We start from the raw sequence: 17,204 nt of genomic DNA, 5'->3' as shown, positions 1-17,204 counted from the left end.
AACGAATGCGTTAGATTTGTCATGACTGGAAGATGTGCACATTTTGAAGTAATGTGTTACGTGATTGCGCTTTCCAGACAAACCTGTTCAGCACTAAAGTTAAAAATGTTCTCTCATAACTTTTTGTAATTTCATCCTTTTTTTTCTTTCGTGTTTGCATTTAAAGCAACACTGCTTGATGAAATAAAAACACATACAAATGATGCAATTCGAACAGCGCCGCCGTGCATGTGCTCAACAAAGGGCAACGTTTTAAGTTAAAACGCTTTTAATTGCAGATAGAAGAAGCAGGTAGAAATAAAGTTTGTGTTTCGTAAAGAAAAGATAAATTCACAGCCACCAAGACACTATTCCACATACAAAAGGCACTTAGGTTTTCTTCCTCGAACATTTGTCTTAAAGCAGCAACACTTGGAACGCGTTGGAATCCAAGAGTATTTTAAATCTGTGTATCATTCATTCTCTTACGTTTTAAGTTGGCAATCGAAATACAAAAAAAGTGCCCAATTATTTTGTCGTTTGTTTAACAATAATGACTCATTTGTGTTTTGGGTTTCAGAGTGCCATTTGAAAGTGAAAAGACCAACTGATATGCTAATTATTTTCGATCATATTTAGAAATATGCGGAATGACACTTCTTAATTTGACTAAGGAGCACATACAAAAAAAAAAAAAAAAATCTGTGCTCATACACACAAATCAAAGTCAACAAACACCATCAGCAGTTGTATGGAATTAATGCGTTTCGACATTTTTTTTTTGGTCCCTTTTGCGCAACAACACTCCGGACAATTAACTGTCTTCAGGTTTCAATTTGCACTGCTGTGATGCTGAGGGCTTGATTCAGAATAGAGTTAACAGTAACAACCATGCTGACGAGGGGGGAAGACAACAAGGTCCGTTTTTTGTTTTGAAGTCGCTGATGAAACCTCTCTGCTGGCGCCCCATCATCAGTCCGAGTCCTCCTCATCCAAATACTCCTCAGCGTTGCTGTGCGAGCGGGTGATAGCTGAGGGGAAACAGGAACAAATTGTGTGTGTGTGTGGGGGGTTTCTTGATCTTCATCTTTCTTGAGGCACCATGCAGATTCTGTACTCACTGCTGGCCAGCTTCCTTTTGAGCAGCGAAGCACACTGTGCATTGGTGGCCATCTCCAGAGCCAGCTTGTTCTCGTTGTTCCGGATGTCCGTCCGTGCATCTAAATGCAAAAACGACAAGAAAGCACGCCCTATTGTCTTTGTAGTGGAATAAATTACATTTAGGTTGAAAATGATTTGCAACTCTTTACATTCTTTTTTTTTTTTTTTTTTTTTTAAACGTTTAATCAAACGTCCCAACTTCAGTGGAATTGGAGTTGTGGAAATACTCTTCTCACCCTTGTTCAGTAACATGGCCACAATGTCAGAATAACCCTTCCAGGCAGCAGCGTGGAGAGCAGTGTCCCCAAGCTTATTCTACAAGGCAAAATTTGCATTTAAATGTACTTTATTTTTCATTTGATATTGCCTATCCGAATAGTCCTAAATTCGTCCTAACCTGCTGGTTGAGTTCCACGCTGGACTGGTTGAGCAGAAGCTCCACGACATCTAAGGGGAACAACATGAGAATCAAACAACTCGCAATGACGACTGAGGGAAATTATTAATACATCAAGAGTCAGACAGGAAATAAGACACAAATAACTTTGATCGACTCAGTTCCTGTATAATAATAATAATAATAATAATAATAATAATAATAATAATAGGCATTTGGACAACTCTGCAACAGTGAAAGCAACATGGTTGGAAAACACGGTGCTAAAAAGGCCAGTGGTCAAGGTGCATATGTTAACCAATGATGTCGGAAGTGGATGCAGACTAGCTGGTCCCAATATTAAAGACCCCCAAATTCCCGTATTTTCCGGACTTTAAGGCCTACCTAAAAGCATTCAATTTTCCTGAAAGCTGAAAGTGCACCCTATAATCCGATGAGCCTTATGTATGGTGTTACACGGTCTCTTTATATTCCCCAATTAATTGGTTTACCTCTTCATGTTCCTATGTCATCTCATGGTGATTATTAGCAGGTAATTGGAACCTAAATGGGTTCTGCCCGACACTAATTGACTTGTGCATTCGCCGACGCACACTCAAACAACTACTTTGTGAGCTCTGCGCAGCCACTATGAAACAAAGATAATCCCTAAAGCATACTTAGCTTCTGACGAATCGAAGGAAGAAGGAGACAAGCGAGACTTGCAAGGCATTCCAATTCGAGGTACAGTGAACCCCCAGTTATTGTGAGGGATATGTTCCAGACCCGCCAGCGGTCGGTGAATATCCGCAACTGTGAATACTTTTTTTTTTCCAATGTCTTGTTTTACCGATCCCACACACTTTAAACATATTAAAACACACATAACCTGGAGCATGTTCAAAAATAACAAAATTAATGTATCTTTTATCGTGTCTGTGCATTATGGGTGTGCCTTTAAGAGGCGGGGCCCGGTGGGGTGGCGTGTGACATCGCCGAGTCCGCACGTGAACATCCGGGCATTTTGTGTGAGAGTGCTCGTTGTCTGTGTGTTTTATTTCTCCTCCTGGAGTTCAACAAATTGCTGAAAAGTGCAAAGTGTGTCAACGCTGGGTCCCAATCACTGTACCTTTATGTCCTCCGTGACATCCCCAGTAGAGGGCAGTGTTGCCAGCCTTGTCCAAGCCGTTGATTCCCACCCTGTTCTCCACACATTCCCTCAGCCAGCAAAGATTCCCTGAATCAATCAATACATGCACTTGGAACAGTTACACTTAACAGAATGGTGGGAATAAATGAGGCAGCCGTGCGGGCAGCGCACCTCGTTTGGCCGCTTCATGCATCGGGTGGTCGATAGATTCGGCCTGCTCCGTCACTAAAAATGGACGACAAGTGTTTTGACTTGGGAGTCACAGATGGAAAGACTTTGATCGTCTTCTTCCACTTACCGTAGTTGCGTGGAATAAGGCCCGTCCTCCCTCGGCATGTTCCTTTCCACCAGTTGCTGTCACTCTGAGGATGATAGCAAGATGTTGAGGGGGGAAAAAAAAAAAACAGCCTGCCGTACTGACAAGACGGGTATCATCCGCACTGGGCTGGTTTTAGGCAGCGGTGGATCTATTCTTTTGGGAAGCAGACCCAAATCTTAAAAATTCATATCTATGAAATTCACGACATGCATAGAAACACTGTAAAATTGCATGATAGGTCTGCGCATGTCTACAAAATTCTTTGCATTTGCCCCTCAGAGGAGAGCGTTTGGATCCACATTCCAAACTGCACGGTCAGATTCTGCAAGGTCTGTCTTACCGTGTCAGAGATGTAGAGGATGTCTCCTTCTTCAAAGTAAAGCTCATCGGGCTGCAACGTACAACAAGACCGCGGTTCAACGAGCGACTTGTTTGTTGAAGCTTGAATGCATTTCCTCACCTTTCAAGAACTTCAACACGGTGAACAACATGCCAGACTTGTTTTGATCTCCAAACTAATTTCCCTGTCGGAAATAATCTCTTACTATAACCGCAACTATCGTACAAACTTTAGAAACCGTGCATGACATCGGTTCATCTTTTGGAGTAAGCCACCCCCCTAAAAAAAACCCACAAAGTGTGAATAAAAAGAAATACCTCTCTAATTTGGCTGTTTCTTAATGAAGCGGTGTCACCGTGAGTGAAAATAGAATTATTTATAATCAGCAACTAGCATTTGTATCAGTAGTTACCACTTGGGCAGGAAAACCAGTTACTCTAAATAAAATAAATACATCAATAAAACGATATATCTTCTATCTTTCACCACACAGATATCATGCGCATAATATCACTTTGTATCCTTTGCTCAGAAACAAACTGACTTACCGTTCTGGGGTCAAAGGTGAACTCAGCTCTGAACACCTTGACTTGGCCTGCGAGCAAAACAACAAAAAGACATCAGACAGCAAACAGCAGGAGGAAATCCCCTTGATTTAGACTTGTCCATGCTTTTATCTCCAGTAGACTTGATTATTGTATCGAATTCCTAAAAAAAAAAAATTTTTTTTTAAACATCCAATAGCTGCAGCTCATTCAGAATGCTGCAGGTCGGGTTCTGACCAAAACAAAGACATCACATCATATGACTCCAATCCTAAAGGCTGTACACAGGCTCCCAATCAGCCGTAGAATCGATTTAAAATTTTTGCTACTGGTCTATAAATCACTGAATGGTTTGGGTCCAAAATATATTAAGGCAATGCTAATTAAATATCGACCCAGTAAAGCTCTGAGATCTGCAAACGGAAGTCAATTAGTTGGAGGCGAGCGTTCCAAACAAACATGGTGAAGCAGCGTTTAGCCGTTATGCTACATGCAAATGGAATAAACTGCCACCAGGAGTGAAGTGAGCCTCGATTGTGAATGCTTTTAAATTCATCTTAAACAATTTTTGAAAGCGACTCATTTTTTTCTCCTTTTCTTTTGAATGTTGTAAACTGTCGGGTTTGTAAATACGTGTGGGTCTCGTGTCTTCGCTAGTCTGAGTTGCCTTGTGTATGAAATGCGCTATATAAATAAAGCTGCCTCGCCTGGATGGCCTCCGCAACAAGAGGCGCACACTCGTTCGGATTGCGTCTGTAATGGCTCATTTGGATAATTACGGACTCGTTGCAATGTGGCAGCACGAGTTAGAAGACGAAAAGTGCACTCAAGGTGCACTCAACACAGAAACAGACATACCTGTGCACGGAGAAACAAAGACATGCGAGATATGTACACAGACACAGGGAGACACTCATCGACTCTTTTACTTACATTGTTTTCATAATCAAGTCATCGTTTGGAGCCATTGTTGAAATTAAAATCATCCAAATGCTTTGATTTCGGCCTCTCGACTAGAATCATTCAAATTCCTGAAGTCTGACGTGTGTCAGCAAAATAAGACGTTTACAAACATCAGCTTTGGAAAACAATGACGGAACCCCAAAAGGGTTGGCGGGTACATCCATCGTGATGAATGTCGACCATGATATTGCTTTTTTTTTTTCCCCATTAATCGGTGCAGTAATCTTAAAAAGAAGAAATTCTAAATATATTTTATCGTGACAGCCCTCGTTTAAATCTAGCTTTTGCCTAATCTATTTTATTTTGGGCAGTTCATGTATTGCACGTAAATTCATAGGATGGCACACTATCTCCTAATTAGAAGTCACTCCAAATATGCGCTGCAAGCGAGAGGTGCGGGGCTGGGGAAGCAGGCTCGCATTCCGAGTTGTGAAGAGAAACACAACTGATCACCATTGCACTTTCTTTACACTTAAAACAAACATGTGAGGGCAGCAATAATGCCGCTGCAGGAACGACTGATTTATCGCATGACGGATCGTCACCTTTCAGTGACGTCTCCACGAAATGACGACACCGACGATCGAATGTCTCACTTCTCCGGGTATACACACACACGAGCCCCGCAACTGGAATGCAGCCATGTTGTAGCCTTTAGACGACACTGGTGTGTATTACACAAGAGCTCAGATGGCTTCATCTGTAACCAAGCGGAATCGTTTACATGCTGGTTTGTGTGTATGTTCAATCTGACAAGTGTGGCAGTGTTTTTAGGCTGGGTGAGTGGCTCACGCACAAGCCTCGGCTCTGTTCACGTCTTTTGCACACTCCGCAGGCCCGGTCATGTCGCTCTCTCACAACATACGCACCACAGGCCCCATCACGCCGCTTTAAACGCATGCTGTGTGCTCCCAAAATTGTTGGTGGTGCTTTCAGGGTGGGTTTAAGGCCAACATTCACATTCTCTTATACATAAGCACGGGAATATTTCATTAGGTACACCTGCACCGTAAGACGGTCTCAATTGGGGGTCTTGGGTTCACATGGTAGTTACGTTTGATATTGGGTCCTTGGAAAGACTGCATTCTCAAAGACAAGAATGCTCAGTTTTGCTTTCTAGAGGTATTCCTTTCGCGTTGTTTATTATTGTGGTTGCAGTGATGTGAAGGCGCACAGGATCATATTAAAACTGAAAAACAAACGCAATCAATTCCAGGACACTTCCAAGTGTGGTTCATTCTTCACAAGTGTCTTCCATTTATGATCCCGGCGCCCTCGCACGGGTCAGCCGAGGCTCTACCGCAGCTGGCCAACTAGGTGATCTGAGAGTACAAAAACAAGCCAGTTGTGGAAGAACATAGCAGTGAGCCTTGTTTGTGCAGTCCAGAGAATTTCAAATGTTGAGGTTTATTAACATGCCTGAGACTTTAATCGATTATCGTGTCCAAAATGTTGAATCGTGGCACCAGTTGCATGCTCAGAAATGTTGGGGGAAAAAAATCAGTTTTCCAAATATTTAAACAGCAGCACAAACCTAAGCATCCACAATTGTTGCTTTACAAAGGACAAGAAAAAAATCTGTTCCGTCAGATGACTTCTGTGACCATAAATTAACCACAAAATAAACAAAAGAAAAACGCACGTGATTGCTCTCCATGAATAGATTCTCTGTAACAAACAACAACAGCTACAGCCATGCATCATCCGAATACTGTACTTACAAATAACCACAAGACGAAAACAGGCAGTAATCATTCTTTTGGCACTTTTGCTTGCACGAGTGCAATCAAACCACACAGATACGTTCATGGTGACACATTGCAAGTCATCATCCGAAAGCAAAGCTCCGAAATACACACACATGCAATTTCACATCCAGATGACATCATGGAGGCATTTTCCATCAGCGCCCATCCAAATAAAAGATTTTCTGAACGACAAAGCCTATAATGTAACATGAGCGCTCTTCACTACACATGTTGCATATTTAGTAGTCCTAACATAACAGTTACACAATGTAGATCAGGCACTGATGATATTTATGATATTTATGAACTGTGTGTGCACTAACACACAGTTTTTAATTGATTCAAAACCAGACTCTCTCTGGTCAATTACTTTGTCTTTCAATTACTTTGTCTTTTCAATGAAACGCATAATCAACCAACAGCTTAGTTAATGTTTGACCAGCTATCTGTTTCCTAAACTAAACTTAGCAACAACTAAGGTAAATTAGCATATCTTATCTTTCTTTGTGGGTTTATTGATGATCAATGAAATTAGATGTTGGCGCTATTGTGTCTCTTCACTCTGAGGTGCATACACTGCATGTGAGCTTTCTCTTTTTTTCCTAATTAAATCCCCAAAATTATCCGCGAATAAAAAACAATATTCAGAGCTGTATGGTGGGTCTCCAGGTTTATGTGCGTTAATATTTTTTCGTTTAAAAAAAACGTACAGTATTCTTTAAAGTCAATAAACGCTTGAGTCCCACCATTGCGCATGCGCAAACAGAGAGGTAAAGGCTAAATAGACGTTTACGGTTGGCTTGAGCTTTTAACCTGTGACCTTAAACGCAACACACTCACCTACAGGACTCGGGCAAATAGGGAAGTCAGAGGCCAGGCGTCAGTCTTAAGACCTGCATCACCAATTTCGTCCGGTTTACGTCCTTCCTTTACTGCTCACAAGCTGACTTTACATCTTTATTTTGGGTAGAGACTCAAAACAACTCAGAGATGTACCATATTGTATTATTTTCTCGCCGACCCGCACGTCTCGATTCGCGCAAGCAAGGTGTCCGAAAGTAGTTTCGGCGAAATTTAACCAAGGGGTCCAACGTAATGTTTCTCTTACCTGGCTTGGCCGGCTTGGGAGGAGGCTTGGACATTGGCGAGGGTAAAAGTCAAATTGCAAACCAAACGCCGTGAAATGAAAAAGTTTGCTGAGCTAGACACTCAGCACTTCGGCGTCACTCCCTTTGAGGAAGTCGAGGCTGCCTCTGGCGACGCGGAAGTGCTCCTCTACGCATGCGCAAAAACCAGACTCCATCCTTATGAAAAATTACTTTATATATTTGTGTATTTTACATATGGTTATCACAAAAACAATGGACAAACCAGATGCATTGCTTGAAGGAAACAACTCCATTAAGATCTAATCCAATGACACCTAATACAGTAACAAGAACTGTGCCTAGAATTTGCCTTGACAAAAATAATAATGAAAATATACAAAGCTGTTTCTGTTATTTTCTTTGAGCTAAAGAAATCAGCTAAATAGGGTAAAAACACTTTACTGTGATGCAATGTGACACCTCTGAATATACTGTGTGTATTATATATACAGTCTATATACGGTACATGAGGCACGGTGGTGAGCATGTCCCCTTCACACAGCAGAGGCGCAGGGTTCGAATCCGGCTCCGGCTTTCCTGTGTGCCGTATGCATGTTCTCCCTGGGTACTCGGGTTTCCTCTAACATTCCAAAAACATGCATGGCAGATGAATGGAATACTGTACTAAAATTTGTCCCAAGGTGTGATTAAAATGGTTGTTGGTCTATGTGTGCCCTGCCATTGTCTGGCAACCATTTCACAGTGTACCCCGCCTCCTGCCCGAGGACAACAGAGATAGGCTCCAGCACGGCCCGCGAACCTTGTGTTGAGAAGCAGATCAGAAAAATGGATGGATTGATTATGAAAATATTTTTTTATTTTCATATTTCATTCTCATTTCTTTTTATTTTTATATTTTATTCATGTTATGTATGCTGTGACCCAAGTGGGGATTACCGTTTTGGAGAATGAATGAATGAATTTATTTTTTCAGTTAAAATCTTGTGACTTTTTTAACGCTTTTCCCTTGAATGACGTCACATTGAAGACAGCCATTCGCGAAGGCTGGTAAGCGGAAGTTTATGGATGAATGCAAATTTGTTATGAGAACATGGTTGTGCTACGCGCGTTACTGCTGACGTTCCCGCAGCGTGTCAGATCGTGCAAATTTTGAGCGATATGAGCTATTTATTTACCTGTTAGCGTAGCAGGCAATTGCTAACGTCCCCGAGCGACCTTCGCAAGTGGATATGAAGAAACTAATAGTGGGTGTGGGTGGGTAAGTCTGACATTTTCTTTTCATGAAGTTCATTTTCCCAAATATACTCCAAATGTGTGGACTAAGTAATGATGCCAACCTTTATAGCCAATCGATGTATAAAATAAAATATGAGAATGTTGTTGAGACTGCAGGCAGATGACAATGAAGAGTGAAATTAGCACAAATCGGAACAACGTCGCATGTGGCAAACATATGGTGGAATACAAAGCAACTAAACAATTGTGTTGTGAAACCTTTAAAGGAGACATGCATTTTTGTCCCACAATTTGAAACAGTTCCTAGGTGTCTTAATAATAGCCTGTCTCTCTGGTATATTTATGGTTTCTTCTAAAGGTAATTATGGTACACTTAACACATACTACTGCCGACTTGAGTCAAAAGTGTGTATTTCTGGTGTATGTAAAAAGGATGTCAGTTGTGATCACAGTAGTCCAGGTGTGTGGCTTTTTTTTTTAATTTTATTCTCATCACGTTTTGTGGTATTCTTTAAGAATGACCAATGGAGGAAAGTCCACTCTTTCCAGAAGTTTAAAAGAGAAGATACCCAACAGTGTTATCATTGCACAGGATTCATTTTTCAAGGTAAACTCGTTCAGGAGTGGGGAAACGAAATCTTATCAGTGACAATTTCATTTTCGACGAACTCCTGTGGGAAACATACCAAATTTGTAAAAAATAAATAAATAAATAAATAAAAAATAAATCAGGTTATCCAATTTGAGTCTCTATTTTTCATCCAGGATGATTCTGTGGTGCCAGTGGACGGTAATGGCTTCAAGCAGTTTGACAGTAAGGATATACGGCGCATTGGACATGTCACTAAGCACAAATAGTCAACTTAATGCACACTCAGCTGCAGCCCCATGAGATTTGAGACATACTTTCTTAGAAAATTCAAGTTCCACTTCAAAAGATTTCACTGTATTTGGAGCAGGCAGAGGTGAAAATGATAAAAACACTTTGAATGCATTTTGGTGTGTCCCCCGTCTAGCGCTGGATGCTCTCCACATGGACGCCATGATGAGCCAGGTTGACGCGTGGCGAAGAGACCCGCAAGCATTTTTGAAGGAAGCGGGTCAGACTGCGAAGAGGGTGACGTCATCAGCCAACCACGTGTTTGTGCTGATTGTGGAAGGCTTCCTGATATTCAATCACAGGTTAACACAATAATATGGCAATAATGACGACAGGACACACACATTATTTGGGATATTCATGTTTCTGGTGAAATTTCAGGATCATCTAATTGGAATTGAATTTGACCTTTTCTAAGTTTGTGAATGCATGTCCATTTGCCGTTGTAATGATTTTAGATTAAAAAGAAAAAAACTTTTGTTTTTAATTGTGTAAACTTAAAATGTAGTCACAGTCCTAATTTTTTTTAAGCATTCTGTATTTTTTATTTAATTTTGTTAAAGAAAATCATTGTTCAATTTTAATTTGGGTTATTTTGTTTGATTTCATTAGCCATGTTACCTTGACGATTGTGAATTTTGCCATTCAGCTGCTTGTTAGAGAACAGCAAGTTGTGCAGAAAATATTGAAACATGCAACAACTCAAATGAACAGTCGGACCTTTGTTTGCAGACCTTTGAATCAGCTGATGAACAAAAGATACTTCCTGGAAATACCGTATGACATCTGCAAGAAAAGACGAAGGTAAGTGCTTCTTCTCTCTTCGTTTCTTGCTTGACATGTTGAACAACATGTAAACACTTGGACGTTACTTGTTTCGAACAAACAGTTTGAGGGTTTACAAGCCACCTGACCCACCGGGCTACTTTGACGGACATGTATGGCCCATGTACTTGAGGAACCGCCAGGAGATGGAGAGCACGGCGACGGGAATCTGTGCGTCTCAGACATTTGAAAAGTTAAAAATAATTTCAATTTGTTAAACGTTGGCTTCATGTAATATTCCCTCTAAGCACAAAGTGTCTTCTAGGGCTGTTACGTAGGTGTTGATATTTCAAATAATGCAATTTGAGGAGGAATGTCCTGTATAATGAAAACGCATTTCAATTGTCTTGCAGTATTTTTGGATGGATTGAAGTCAAAGGAGGAGCTGCTAGCCGCTGTGTATCAAGACGTTAGTCAGGAAATAAACACGCCGAGAGGTAAGTTGGTTGTAAAGTACAGGATATGCATGGAGCTTTTAACATGCGCATATGCAATTAAACATGTTTGTTTGTGTGTTTACTTATTGACAGAGGAGGACTGAAATCCGGATGAACTGGAAGACCTCAGTCTCATGTTTACCAAAAAAAAAAAAAAAAAAGGACCAAACTAATTCATTCACAGTGTATGTGGTAACAATTTTACATATTTTCATGGTTAAAAAAAGCAGTCGATGACTTGAGTATGCATGCACAGAAAAAGTTGCACAGTAAGTATGACTACAGGAAATACATTTTCCATCCATCTATCCATTTTCTGATCTTCTTTATCTTCGCAAGGGTCGCGGGTGGTGCTGGAGCCTATCCCAGCTGTCTTCAGGCAGTAGGCAGGGTGCATCTTAAACTGGTTGCCAGCCAATCGTACAGCACACATAGAAAAACAACCATTGACGCTTATACTCAATCCGAGGGACAATTTAGAATGTTCCATTAACCCAGCTATGCAAGTTTTTGGAATGTGGGTGGAAACCAGAGTACCCAGAGAAAACCCATGCTTTGGGGGGGTGCAAACTCCACACAGAAAGGCCGGAGCTGGAATCGAACCCTGGACCTCTGCGCTGTGAGATCCGCGTGCTAACCAGTCATCCACGTGCCGCTTGAGATTGCTTATTAATATTATACAGGTATATTGTGAATAAATGATCAACAAACTATTCTGTTTTTGTCCCTTTCTTTGTCCACATATATTGAAAAAAAAAATTGTATTATTAAATCCATTGCAGGTGAGAGAAGCAAAAGATTACCATCAGTTGTCAATCGCTGCATTGCAAAAAATTAATGTTGGGCTGTGCATTTGGTACCCAGACATCCAGTGCAGTTACACCTGATTTTATCCACCTCTTCGTATCGCCACCGTCACGTTGCAATGATAGAAAACATCACTACTGTACTCTGCAAAACATTGAGAGAATCCCATGAGAAAAACAAAACATTTAGTTCAAATCCATCCTATTAACCAGAGATGTCGGTTGAAGCTCACTCGAGATGATTTTCCCCAATCAAACTTGGTTATAACATGTTTTTGTTCTGACCAGCCAATCAGACATGCTGGTTTATTCATTCAAGGCCCAACTTGCTGCAGGATGAATTAAAAAAAGATTCAGTACTCCTGATGGCTCTTGTAAGATTACACAAACATGGCTGCACATGGAGGCTAAAATCTTATTGAACAAAAAAAAAAAAGAATACATTGGAAGCAGTCTAGCCAGGAGAATTACACTGTACACCTCAGGGAACAAATACTAGAATTTAGGTTGTAAATGTCAGTGCTTTAGATAGTGTCCTACGATCATGTGCCCTCCTCTCTAAAAAGCCTACACTCATCAGTGTATTGAATGTGTGCACGTGATTGGTCACATGCACTCTCACTACACTTCCTCATTCATTACTATGCCAACATAAAGTCTCTCTTTAGACCACTTCCTAATCTGTTGAAAGGGCATTGAGCTATTTGAATCGAATCCGAGTTAAGGCTTCAAAATGCGATTGTGCTCTTTTCTCTGTGTCCTTTTGGTTTGTGGATGTTTTGGTTCTTGCCAGGACAAGCTGATTGCGAGCAAGCAGAGCATTTTAAATGACAGACCTGTTATTGGTAAGTACAGTACAATACAGTACAAGTGTTGACCCGATGAAAAACGGCAGAGGAAAAAAAAATGTTGAGAGGGCTTTTCAATTTAAAATTCAAAGATGCAAAATGTGAATTGTATTTTAAAAATTAAACACTGCTCTTTTTAAAGTCAAAAGCTATTTTTTTTAAAAACTTTGTTACAGCGGCAGCTGCTGTGAAAGCGCTATATAAATAAAGTTTTATTGTATAATTAATCCAATTCAAACAGAAAAGCTAAAAAACAAAAACTGATTGTAATTGGCAGAATCTATAATTCTGGGGAAAAGTTTCCAGTCCCAGCCTTTTTTTTTTAATGTGCTAATTCTTTTGTTTCTTCGCAGGTATTTTGACTCAGATTGTTTCAGATGAAGCCATGAAACAATACGGAAGCACATACATACCTGCCTCCTACGTCAAGTACATTGAGTCTGCGGGCAGCCGAGTGATGCCCATCAAGTCAGTTGGGAACATTTGAAGCTATAATCGACATCATAATCGAAACTTTTCATTCCATGTTTCTTTTCATCTTCACTCATGCAGACTGACGCTTAGCACTGCGGAGTATGAAAACATCTTTAGCAGGATAAATGGGTAAGCAAACACGTTGATGACATCACCAGTCACCGACCCATGCTCTGACTCGTGATTTACGTAAAAAAAAAAAAAACGTAATTTACGTTTCAGTCTCCTTCTCATCGGCGGAGCCACCGATCTTGAGACGTCTGACTTTGCTAGGGTGTCAAAGATTTTTTATCGACTTGCTCTGAAGGTTAGTAGCTTACTGTACTGGAAGCTTCATAGGTTACTCACCTTTAAGCTGACCATATTCAACAGTGGTAAGGTAGTAAGAACAAATATTAACTGAACATTTTTTATTATTCAACTTCCAAAAAAAAATCTCTCTTTACCCAGCCATAGTCAGAAAACAACACATTTTATTTATTCAACGAGTAGACGGCGATGTTACATTTCAACACACAACCACATAAAAAGTGGGGGGGCGAGAAAAATGTATCGAAAAATAATTTCAAAAATGTCAATAGTTAGAAGAAAAATGCATCGAGTTGTTTCAAAAATATTATTTTTTTATATTATATTTTTTTTTTAAACAAATGTACCAAAAATGTTCGAAGAAATGTAAATAAATAAACTATAATGATAAAATGTAAAAAAAAAAAAAGTGTGTTAGTATATAGTGTAAATTAATACATCTTTTGTTTGGCTAATGTTTTAACAATAAGGATAATTTAGTAAATGAATGAATAGTGACTTTTTTTTTTTATTAATAAAAATCGTTTTTAATCTGGATTCAAGTTTCTGCTAGAAAGCAAAAACAATGTCAGGAAAAGCATACTAGAACACCTGAAATTTGACAGGCCAATGACGCAGGAGATCACTTCCCAATCTGGGGTACATGCTTGGGAATGCAGCTGCTCACTGTCCTGGTGTCCGGCCACAACCTGTTGACGACAGCCACAGCTGAGAATGTGGCCCTGCCTCTCAATTTAACACAAGGTTTGTTACTTATTGTTTTTGTCTTAAAAGGTTAGGATGTCTGCCTCGCAGTTCTACAGTTTGGTGTTCAAATCTTGGCTTGGCTAGCATATTAGCAACAATATGATTTTTATTTATTTATTTATTTATTTATTTCAATGTTGATGCCTAAATTCTGTAGTGACCCGATAAACTGTATCCTTTGGGATTGTGCAGCATTCAGCAGCTCAATGTGATGGATTTTCAACAAAGGGAATACAAGATGTGCAGTACTGAATCCCACCACTTTGTGGAACCAGAGTGAAAATTGCCACAATTCATACCTGACATTGAACACTCAGCGAAAATATTAGGTACACTAATTATGTCCTATGCTAAACCTGCATCACGATGATAATGCTTGGTTTTAGTTGATACTGTTAGGGAAGTATTAATTGAGCACTGTATATTTTTCAACTTCCACAAAACATGCAATTCTGCAACACTGACTGCATGTAAAAAAAACAAAAAAAAAAAAACCACACACAGAGCTAATGAAGTGTCTTAAATGTTTCAGCGGCCTTCTCCAGTCGCATGTTTCAGGGCTTCCCTGAGGAGTTGATGCAAGCTTTGCAAAGAGAACCTCTCACTGGTCATTTTCACCACTATGGACTCAGCCTGAAAGTAGAATAAATCCCTCTACCTGTTCTCAAGACAAAACACTACTTATCTTATTTTGTTTTACTGAACAAGTGTGATTAAAGCAGTATTGCATGTTGTCGCCAGGCCTTCAATCAAAACAAAGAGCTGATGAACTTCTTTTCGGTGATCTCTACAAATGTTGGTGAAAATGGGGTCCAATTCATCTCAACCATCGAAGGTTTGTGAAAAATGAATCATCCTACCCAGATGCATGATGGAGACTGCGTCGACACAATGTGCCCAAAAATATGAGGTTCATGTGAAGGTGTCAGATACGGTACAGCTGCAGTACAAATTGTCAAACATTTTTAATTCAGATCCAGAAATTTTCTTTCGCCCTGTGGAAAAATTACTATCCTAATAACGCCAATTAAACTTAACTACACATGAATTCAAGAAAAAAAATGAAGAAATGAAACACGTACCTATTATTGAGGGATTAAAAATTTGGATTGTTACAATAAATAATACACGTACAGGGGTGCCTTGTCATATACGAGTAACCTGACTTAAGAATGAAACAAACAGAATTAGATATTGTGTATTTGGAATAGCCGCATCGTTAGAAAAGTCTGCATATCTTACTGTTAACAAAGCAAAATGTCATGGACATTGATATTTGAAGACATAGAGTTGAGCAATATACGTGACAGGCAATATAACAATACCCACAGGCATATATCGTCACCCTCTTAAAAATTTTGGAGGGGCGGTTGGAACGGATTAATTTTGTTTCCATTTATTACAGTGGGGAAAGAAGATTTGAGGTGAGAGCGTTTTAAGTTGCGACCATGATAATGTAAAAAATGAACTTGTATCTCAAGACACCGAAGTGAATTAAATGTGAATTATTTGGTTGACCACCAAGCTATGGCTCGGGGACCCCAATTTGAGAACCATGACGAGAAACCCGCATATTTTTAACCATTCTCCCGTCCCGTAGGTGGAATAAACAAGTGCCGTCATTTTTTTGTCCATGTTGTGAATGTAAAGTTCTCTAAACAATGTGTTCATGTATTGTAATCGCAGGCAAGAGATATCCCTTCTATGGGGTGCAGTGGCATCCAGAGGTGAACCGTTTTCAGTGGGACAGCAAACTGAGCTTTCCCCACTCTCCTCACGCCATCCAGCTGTCGTCACTCCTGGCCCATTTTTTTGTTAATGAAGGTCAGCCTCCAATCAGGTTAAACATCTGACAATTAGGGAGAGGCCATTGCATTTATTTGGCAGGCAGGTAACACAAAAAAAGAAAAGAAAAAAAAAGAAAGAAACTTAGACGCGACTTTATCAGAGGTGGAATGACCACAGACAAAACCTTTTTGAATTTTAATTGAATGTAGATTCCGAAAAAAGAAAAAAAATTGATAACACTAAGTGTCATAGTAACACTCTGTTACGAATAAGTGATGCTTCGATCGTGCTGTGGCTAACGCTGGATTTTCTTACAGCGCATGTCTTGTGCGTGTCACCGAGGGGCATGACTTTGATCAGAATTAAATCTTGCTATCAGTATCAACAAACCTTACTTTTAAGTGAATATTTAAATGTAATTTATTTATTCAAGTACAGTTTTCTTCTTTAATACATGTGTAATAGATTTGAATCGAATCATCATTTAAATACAGTTTTCTAGTTTCCTGTATTTAAATGCAGTGTTGACATTCAAACTGTGCATAATGTTATCGTGACTTAGAAAACTATTAAATATTCTTTTTAGGACTAAAACCTCTGCCTTGTTTTTGGTAAACACTTAGGCCGAGTAGGCTACTGTATTTTGATATTGATCATTACGGCTGTAAATAAAGAGCAAAGTATTTTTGAAAGGATACATGGTGAAAAAAGTTTGAGAACCACCATTCTACAGTATATCATGTGCAAGTTCTTAGTTTGTTCAAAGGGAGTAAATAGGGGATGTGTCCAAATCACATGCATCTCATTTCTGCTTTTTTTTGTTTTGCAGGGAGGAAAAGTTTACATGAGTTTGATGACCCTAAAGAGGAGGCCTTGAAGCTGATTTACAGCTACACACCCGTCTTTGCGGGAAACTTCAGCGGTTATGAACAGATCTATTTCTTCTGAAAAGCTGTCATTAAAAAGGTTGCATTTTGTAAGGCAGGCAAGTCACGTGTGGACCCTCAAATTATTATTATTATTTTTTAATCATTAAATGTGATGTCATTTTCTTGCAATGACTTTGTAATTAAAAAAAATTATCATTTCATATTCTAGTTATTCCTCAAAAAAACATACTTTTGATATTATCAACGGTGACTGTCAGGAATATGTGTTTTGTCA

At 39.6% G+C, this 17,204-nt stretch overlaps 3 protein-coding genes across 5 annotated transcripts; 2 read left to right on the top strand and 1 right to left on the bottom strand.

Annotated features, from left to right (window-relative positions):
- Window positions 1–831: 831 nt before the first annotated feature.
- On the bottom strand, window positions 832–7,856 carry ostf1 (osteoclast stimulating factor 1). Its single transcript, XM_019887868.1, has 10 exons — window positions 7,690–7,856; window positions 3,874–3,920; window positions 3,326–3,376; window positions 2,965–3,028; window positions 2,838–2,891; window positions 2,646–2,753; window positions 1,538–1,587; window positions 1,377–1,455; window positions 1,101–1,199; window positions 832–1,010 (listed from the first exon to the last, which is right to left on the bottom strand). Exons 1-10 carry the CDS (start codon window positions 7,721–7,723, stop codon window positions 952–954), a joined length of 645 nt encoding a protein of 214 aa, XP_019743427.1. The 5' UTR covers window positions 7,724–7,856; the 3' UTR covers window positions 832–951.
- nmrk1 (nicotinamide riboside kinase 1) lies at window positions 7,467–11,376 on the top strand. 3 transcript variants are annotated; one of them, XM_019887896.1, is made up of 8 exons: window positions 7,467–7,490; window positions 9,443–9,533; window positions 9,692–9,740; window positions 9,943–10,108; window positions 10,539–10,610; window positions 10,696–10,802; window positions 10,985–11,068; window positions 11,162–11,376. In XM_019887896.1, exons 2-8 carry the CDS (start codon window positions 9,444–9,446, stop codon window positions 11,170–11,172), a joined length of 579 nt encoding a protein of 192 aa, XP_019743455.1. In that variant the 5' UTR covers window positions 7,467–7,490; window position 9,443; the 3' UTR covers window positions 11,173–11,376. The 3 variants fall into 3 exon arrangements, with proteins under 3 accessions (XP_019743455.1, XP_019743446.1, XP_019743439.1); XM_019887887.1 differs by lacking the exon at window positions 7,467–7,490 and adding an exon at window positions 8,680–8,948 and having other exon boundaries at window positions 10,696–10,824; XM_019887880.1 differs by lacking the exon at window positions 7,467–7,490 and adding an exon at window positions 8,693–8,948.
- An 819-nt stretch (window positions 11,377–12,195) lies between these two features.
- On the top strand, window positions 12,196–17,077 carry LOC109526524 (gamma-glutamyl hydrolase). Its single transcript, XM_019887859.1, has 9 exons — window positions 12,196–12,719; window positions 13,076–13,190; window positions 13,275–13,325; window positions 13,419–13,503; window positions 14,111–14,249; window positions 14,785–14,891; window positions 14,994–15,087; window positions 15,939–16,076; window positions 16,870–17,077. Exons 1-9 carry the CDS (start codon window positions 12,608–12,610, stop codon window positions 16,986–16,988), a joined length of 960 nt encoding a protein of 319 aa, XP_019743418.1. The 5' UTR covers window positions 12,196–12,607; the 3' UTR covers window positions 16,989–17,077.
- The last annotated feature ends 127 nt before the right edge of the window (window positions 17,078–17,204 follow it).

The sequence above is a fragment of the Hippocampus comes genome, unplaced genomic scaffold, assembly GCF_001891065.2.
Source record: "Hippocampus comes isolate QL1 unplaced genomic scaffold, H_comes_QL1_v1.1 scaffold155, whole genome shotgun sequence".
Taxonomy (NCBI): Eukaryota; Metazoa; Chordata; class Actinopteri; order Syngnathiformes; family Syngnathidae; genus Hippocampus; species Hippocampus comes.
The sequence above is the reverse complement of the archived record's forward strand: the minus strand, read 5'-3'. Positions and strand labels throughout refer to the sequence as shown.